At 62.5% G+C, this 7871-nt stretch overlaps 1 protein-coding gene across 1 annotated transcript; it reads left to right on the top strand.

Annotated features, from left to right (window-relative positions):
* The first annotated feature begins 940 nt into the window (after window positions 1-940).
* On the top strand, window positions 941-3952 carry KCNS1 (potassium voltage-gated channel modifier subfamily S member 1). The gene is made up of 2 exons (XM_003430994.3): window positions 941-1980; window positions 3214-3952. The coding sequence occupies exons 1-2, from the start codon at window positions 973-975 to the stop codon at window positions 3688-3690; spliced, it is 1485 nt and encodes a 494-aa protein (XP_003431042.1). The 5' UTR covers window positions 941-972; the 3' UTR covers window positions 3691-3952.
* The last annotated feature ends 3919 nt before the right edge of the window (window positions 3953-7871 follow it).

Here is a 7871-nt window from a genome sequence, read left to right on the forward strand (position 1 = left end):
GGGGCAGGGGAGGGGGCAACTAGGAGAAGGGAGAAGACAGGGGAAGGGAAAGGCAAGGTGAGGGGAGACCGGGGAGAAGCAGGAGGTAAATAGAGGAAGGGGGCTTTCAAGGAGAGGGGAAAGGCAAGAGAGGAGGAAGACAAGGTTGGGGGAGGCAGGGGAGGGGGCAGGTAGGGCAAGGGAGAAGACGGGAAGGGAAAGGCAAGGGAGAAGGAAGGCAAGGTGAGGGGAGACGGGGCAGAAGGAGGTGGTAAATAGAAGGGGGATTCCAAGGGGAGGGGAAAGGCAAGAGAGAAGGAAGACGAGGTAGGGGGAGGCAGAGGAGGGGGCAAGTAGGGGAAGGGAGAAGACGGGGGAAGGGAAAGGCAAGGGACAAGGAAGGCAAGGTGGGAGAGACGGGAGAAGGAGGAGGTAAATAGAGGAAAGGGGCTTTCAAGGGGAGGGGAAAGGCAAGAGAGAAGGAAGGCCAGGTCGGGGGAGGCAGGGGGAGACAGGAGGGGAAAGGCAAGAGAGAAGGAAGGTGAGGTGGTGGGGGGAGGTAGGCGACGAGGAGGCAAATAAGGGAAGGACGGGTCTCAAAAGGCAAGAGAGAAGGAAGGCAGGAGAGGAGGTGAGAGGGGAAGGGGAAAGGCAAGAGAGAAGGAAGGCGAGGTGCGGGGAGGCAGGAGGAGGTAAACGGAGGGAGGGGGCTCTGAAGGGAAGGGGAAAGGCGAGGGAGAAGCAAGGTAGGGGGCGGACAGGGGAGGAGGAGGAGGTAAGTAGAGGAAGGGGGATCTCAAAGGGAGGGGAGAGGCGAGAGAGAAGCCAGGTAGGGAGGAGATAGAGGAAGGGGGGTCTCAAGGGGAGGGGAAAGGCAAGAGAGAAGGAAGGGGAGGTGGGGGCTGAGGCCGGGAGGGGAAGGGGGCGAAGCGGCGGTAGGCCGCCGGAGGCGGCGCGGTCCGGCCCGTCGGTCGGCGGGGCGGGCCCGGCGCCATGGTGAGCGAGAGTGCGGGCGTCGGCTGGGTCCCCGGGGTCCCCGGGGTCCCCGGCGAGGAGGCCATCAACGTGAACGTGGGCGGGGTGCGGCGGCGGCTGAGCTCCCGGGCCGTGTCCCGCTTCCCGGAGACGCGGCTGGGCCGGCTGCTGCGGGCGGGCTCGGAGGAGCAGGCCCTGCAGCTGTGCGACGACTACGACCCCGGGGCCCGCGAGTTCTACTTCGACCGGCACCCCGGCTTCTTCCTGGGCCTGCTGCACTTCTACCGCACCGGCCGGCTGCACGTGCTGGAGGAGCTGTGCGTCTTCTCCTTCGGCCAGGAGGCCGAGTACTGGGGCCTGGGCGAGGGCCTCCTGGCCTCCTGCTGCAGCGGCCGCTACCACGAGCGCCGGCTGGAGCGCCGTCGCCGCGGCTGGGACGAGGACAGCGAGGTCAGCAGCGTCGACACCTCCCCCGACGAGATCTCCGACTTCAACCGGGACCTGCTGCGCTACCGCACCGTCCGCTGCGGCCGGCTGCGGAGGCGCCTCTGGCTGACCATGGAGAACCCGGGCTACTCGCTGCCCAGCAAGCTGTTCAGCTGCGTGTCCATCGGGGTGGTCCTGGCCTCCATCGCCGCCATGTGCATCCACAGCCTGCCCGAGTACCAGGCCCGGGACGGGGAGGCCCCGGCCGGGCCCCCGCCGGCCCCGCCGGCCCCGGTGGACGACCCGCTGCTCCGCCGCCTCGAGTACTTCTGCATCGCCTGGTTCAGCTTCGAGGTGTCCTCCCGGCTGCTGCTGGCCCCCAGCCTGCGCAGGTTCTTCCGCCACCCGCTCAACCTCATCGACATCGTCTCCGTGCTGCCCTTCTACCTCACGCTGCTGGTCGACGTGGCCCTCGGCGGCGACTCGGAGCTGGGCGACCTGGGCAAGGTGGTGCAGGTCTTCCGCCTCATGCGCATCTTCCGCGTCCTCAAGTTGGCCCGCCACTCCACCGGCCTGCGGTCGCTGGGAGCCACCCTCAAGGTAGCGCGACCGCAGGGCCGGAGGGGGGCCCGGGATGGACGGGGCGCTCACGGGCGGGGCCCGGGGTGGACGGGGCTATTCTGGGCGAGGCCCGGGACGGACGGGGCTATTCTGGGCGAGGCCCGGGACGGACGGGGCTATTCTGGGCGAGGCCTGGGACGGATGGGGCTATCATGGGCGAGGCCTGGGATGGATGAGGCTATCATGGGCGAGGCCTAGGATGGACCTGGCTATTCCGGGCGAGGCCTAGGGTGGACGGGACTATTCTGGGCGAGGCCTAGGGTGGACGGGACTATTCTGGGCGTAGGCCTAGGATGGACGGGCCTATCGTGGCCGGGGCCTAGGATGGACGAGGCTGTTCTGGGCGAGGCCTGGGATGGACGGGGCTATCATGGGTGGAGCCTAAGATGGGTGGGGCTATTCTGGGCGAGGCCTTTGGAGGCGGGGCACCGATAGCTCGACAACCTCCGTCCATTTAATTGTATTTATGGAACGTTTACTGGGTGCAGAGCAAGCAGCGTGGCCTAGCGGATAGAGCTCGGGCCTGGGAGCCAGAAGGAGCCGGGTTCTAGTTCCGGATCCACCACTCGTCTGCTGCGTGAACTTGGGCAAGTCACTTCACTTCTCCGTGCTTCAGTGACCTCATCTGTAAAATGGGGATTCGGACTGTGAGCCCCAGGTGGGACAGGGACTTTATCCAGCCTGATTAGCTTGGATCTACCCCAGCGCTTAGAACGGTGCCTGGCATATAGTGAGTGCTTAACGAGGACCATAACCCCCCCCCCCCCGAGCAGACACCCCACCCCCCCGCAAAAAACCCTAAAGGCTTAGGAGAGTACAGTATGACAATAAATGACAATAAACCGGTGCATTCCCTGCCCACAGTGAGTTTAGTCTAGAGGGGGAGACAGATGTGAAAAAAATAAATAAATGACAGATGGACAGAGGTGGTGTGCGACTGGGGCGGGAGGGGGTGAGTAAAGGGAGCAGGTCCGGGCGACACAGAAGAGAGTGGGAGAAGAGGAGAGGAGGGTTTAGTCGGGGAAGGCCTCTTGGAGGAGATGGGCCTTCAGTAGGGCTTCGAAGGAGGGGAGAGGGATCGTCTGTCGGGTATGGGGAGGGAGGGCGTTCCGGGCCAGAGCCAGAACGTGGGCGAGAGGTCGGCGGCGAGAGAGACGCCTCCCCACCTCTCCGCCTTCCGGTGCCCGACGACCTCTCTCTCTCGCCTTGCAGCACAGCTACCGGGAAGTGGGCATCCTGCTGCTCTACCTGGCCGTGGGAGTCTCCGTGTTCTCCGGCGTGGCCTACACGGCCGAGAAGGAGGAGGACGTGGGCTTCGACACCATCCCGGCCTGCTGGTGGTGGGGCACGGTGAGCATGACCACCGTGGGCTACGGGGACGTGGTCCCGGTCACCGTGGCCGGGAAGCTGGCCGCTTCGGGCTGCATCCTGGGGGGCATCCTGGTCGTGGCCCTGCCCATCACCATCATCTTCAATAAGTTCTCGCACTTCTACCGGCGCCAGAAGGCCCTGGAGGCCGCCGTGCGCAACAGCGACAAGAAGGGCTCCGGCGGCTCCGGGGGCTCCGGCCGGAGCAGCTCCCTCCAGGAGGTGACCTCCGAGGCCTCCAGCCAGGCGTCCCGGCGGGGAAGCTCTCCGGAACGGGAGGCCTGGGCCCCCGGCCGACCCCCCGCCCGCCAGGCCTGCTAAGGACCGCGGCCCGGCGGGAGTCCGGGAGGGGCGGCGCTGCTGGACTTAATCGAACGGTTGTATTTACTGAGCGCCTCCTGAGTGTGGAGGACTGTACTAAGCGCTGGTCGCGGGGGTGGGGGGTGGGGCGCGGTGATAGGAGTCATGACCCTTGCCCTAAGGAGGTCATGGTCTACTCTGCGCAGACCACTTGGCATAGTGGATAGAGCACGGGCCTGGGCGTCAGAAGGCCACAGGTTCTAATCCCGGCTCTGCCGCTCGTCTGCTGTGTGACCTCGGGCGAGGCACTTGGCTTCTCTGGGCCTCGGTTATCTCATCTGTAAAATGGGGATCGAGACCGCAAGCCCCACGTGTGACGGACTGCGTCCAAACCAATTTGCTTGTATGCAGCCCGAGCGCTTAGTACAGCGCCTGGCACATAGTAAGCGCTTAACAGATACCACAATTATTATTACTAGTCACAGTAATCATGATCCCGGGCACTAAGGAGCTCACCGTCTACTGTGTGCGGAGCCCTGTACTAAGCACTTGGGAGAACGCGGTGCAGATAAGCCCGTAGGCATGATCCTTTCTCTGGAGGAATCGACGGTCTAGGACTTCTCAGGAAGCGAGCAGGAGCGGCGGGACGAGTCCTCTCTCGGCGGAGCAGGGAGGAGCAGACGCCCCTCCTGCTCGGCTCCCTCGTCCCCCGCCTCCGGCTCGATCCCGAAGCGGCCTCGCTTCGCCCCAGCGGGCGATCCGGACCGTCAGATCGGGGGGATGCCCGCTCCGTCGCTTCCTCGGCCGGCCCGGGGTAGCCTCTACTCAGGAGACGCGTGCCGCCCCGTGCCCGTTCTGGCCGGAGAGGAGGTGCGGCTGCAGGCCGAGGAGGACCGGGTGGGGGCTGGGTCCTCCCTGGCTCCCCTTCCAAGACCGAGGTTAGCTCCTCTGCAGGGTGGTGTCTCCTAGCGCCCGGGGGACCCCCCCCCGCCCCGTAACCGCCACCCCCCCCCCCGCCCCAGGCAGTGCCAATGGGGCAGGAAAGGCGAGGGGAGGCAGCTCCTCCCCCTTGGCCAGTGCCGGCCTCGCCGGCTCGTTCTTACCTAGCTTGGCGCCATCGGGGGCCGATCCTGGTCTTCCCCGGCGGCTGGCGTGACCTCTCACGGACGCTCCGCAACCTGTCCAGCTCGTCGCAGTTATCTTGCATGCATGTGCACGCCCACACGCGTGCACACGCACACATACGTACACGCACAGATGTAGCTTCAACACAGTCTGATGAACGTCCGGGCGATCCTGGGCTACCCACAGGTCTGCGGGATCGGGTTGGACTCGATCCCGCCCTTGCCGTCACTTCCTCCCCGGGGCCCGAGGCTGTCTACCGCGGCCGGCCTCCTCCCCGGCTGGCCGTGGAGCCACAGGCCCAAGAGGCCGGGGACCCGTCTGACGGTCGTAGGGCACGTCAGAGGCCGAGGCCTCGGGTGGCCGGAGGAAAGGGCGGCGGCGCCCCATCGGTGGCTTTACTCACGGACTCGCCCCCCCGTGCTCATCCGTGGAGAGACGACGGCCCCGTCACAGGACGGAACGAGCAGCCCGTCCGGGCTCAGCCTCCCCAGGAGCGGGCAAGGAAGGGTCTCGTGCTCGCGTGATTTTAAAGTGGGCAAGAGGGAGCCGCTCAACTCTGCCCCAACCCTGCTGACGCTGAAGATCCTACGTCCCTGCTTCCCCCGGTGAGGGTCCCGAGCCCACAGCCGGGGTTCGAAACAGTCCCGTCTCCGTCCGTTGGCAGGCGAGGTCTCACCAACCCTCCGCAGTCCGGCAACAGCGAAAACAGCCCAGCCTCAGAGGGCTGCTCTCTGTCGCCCCTAAACCCCAACTCAGGAGGGGGCTGAGTCCATACCTGGGGCGGGGGGTACGGGGACGAGGTGCTGCCATCCAGGGGCTACACATCAATCGCCCGGTTCCTGCGAAATCAGACTGTGGGGTGCCTCGGCCTGCACCCCGATCCTAAAGGTTCAGTCAGGTCAGTTCCTGGGGGGGGTCTAAAACCTCCCAGGAAGAGGAACGTATGCATGTGTGTGTACGTGTATGTTTGCTCAATAAAAACTACAATGACAGTGGCTACTACTAAGGCCTCCTCCTTCCCCAGAGGATTTCCTGTAGCAGGTTTAGGGGGTCGAGAAGCCACCCCTAAGACAGAGGCTGAAAACCCATTTCCCCCACGTGTTGGGGAAGAGGTCGAGACAGGGCCAAGCAAAGCCTGAGACGCATCCATCTTGGCCTCAGCGGTGTCCCAGGGAAGGGCGGGCAGGAAGGGTGTTAGCCACGGGGTGCTAAATGGGGGGCCTGCTTGGGAGGTGGGTGATGCCGGGGTGGCCAGAATAGTGCCAGGGGGCACTAGGAGATGCTGGACGAGCCTAAAGGAGGAGGAAGAGGAGCTACGGAGCTGTACAGAGTCCTGGATCGCAGCCGGGTTTCCGACCGCCAGCCTGACCCGCCGCTGCCGGCCTTGGTGGGAATGGTCCCTTGGAAGGGTTGAGGGAGGAGAGGAGATTCCTCTGACCCGGGAGACAAGATGGCAGGGCCTAGTGGAAAGAGCACGGGACTGAGAGGTGGGAGACCTGGGTTCTAGTCCCTTCTGAGGCCCAGGGTCCTCAACTGCAAAATGGGGATAAAATCCCTGGTCTCCCACTTGGGCCGTGAGCCCCAAACGGGACGGGGACTATTCCCGGTCCGATTATCTGTATCAACCCCAAAACTAAGGAAATCTGAGAAAATGAAACTTGGAAAATGAAGCTCCGGGAGGGTAAGGAATTCCTCATAGGCCCTGGAGTCTTTCCTCAGCACCTCAGTCGGTGTTTTGCAACGGTAGGTGTTGACTGATCCACATCAAAATAAAATTGGAACTCCTGGCTTCTTTTCAGCTTTTCTCGATTGATCTCTGGAGGAAAACCCGGCTCTCTCTCCTCTCTCCCCTCTCATTGTTTTGCTTGGCCAGAAAAGACCTGGAAAGTGTCAGAATGATTAACAAGACATAAAGGTTCACATTCTTCTGGCACGTGTGGGCCTCAAGCTCTTCCCAAATTGTTATTCAGATTCACCTCTGAAAAGCAGCATGGAGAAGCAGGGTGGCCTAGGGGATAGACCCCGGGCCTGAGGGTCAGAAGACCTGGGTTCCCATCCCGGCTCAGCTACTTGTCTGCTGCGGGACCTTGGCCGAATCACTTCACTTCTCTGGGCCTCAGTTCCCTCATCTGTATAATGGGGATTAAGACTGCGAGCCCCCTGTGGGACACGGACTGTCCAACCCAATTTGCTTGTATCGACCCCAGCGCTTAATACAGTGCCTGGCACATAGTAGGTGCTTAACAATACCACTATTATTATCTTACTCTATACAAATATATCAATAATCAATACAATAATAATAATGATAACTATTGCAAGACCCGGAGCGTATGCGGGGATGGCAGGGATTAGGGGGATGGGTAAATTCGGGGACTCCTGAACTTTTCTTCCCAAGGATGAACAATAGCTCTGCCCGGTATCTTTGGCGAATCGACCCCTCTGCAGCCTGGGGAGTTCCCTGAGCCAAGTTCAGGTGTCGGCGATAGGCTACCAAGTCCAAGGGTTGGGCAGACGGCCAGGAACAGAACCTGAGCCTCCGGGACTCGTGCCGAGGGGGCGGCCACCATGAGAAGCAACGTGGCCTAGTGAAAAATGGGCACTAACTGAGAGCCAGAGGACCTTGTTTCTAATCCCTGCTCATTCACTTGCCTCCTATGTGACCTCGGTCAAGTCGTTCAATATTTCTGTGCCTCATAGTGGAAAGAGCCCGGGCCCGGGAGTCAGAAAGTCATGAGTTCTAATCCCGGCCTCCTTCCTCACCCAGGCTGCTTGCGCCTCCAGTCCTGCCCCTCTCTCCAGGAGCAGGGCAGAACCCAGGCTTCCGACCCTCCACCCACGCCCCTCCTGCCCTCTTGGAGCAGGGCAGGACCGGTTGTTCTGGAAGGGATTTTGCAGGAGTCTTCAGGGAGGTCCTGGGATGAAGAAATTTGCCCACTGAGCCAATCAGAAGGACCTGGGTTTTAATCTTGACACTCGACACTTGACAATCTTTGACACTTGTCTGCCGCGTGATCTTGGACAAGTGACTTTGCTTCTCTGGGCCTCACCTGTAAAATGGGCATTAAGACTCGAGA

Source organism: Ornithorhynchus anatinus, chromosome 8 (assembly GCF_004115215.2).
Source record: "Ornithorhynchus anatinus isolate Pmale09 chromosome 8, mOrnAna1.pri.v4, whole genome shotgun sequence".
In the NCBI taxonomy this organism is placed as follows: Eukaryota; Metazoa; Chordata; class Mammalia; order Monotremata; family Ornithorhynchidae; genus Ornithorhynchus; species Ornithorhynchus anatinus.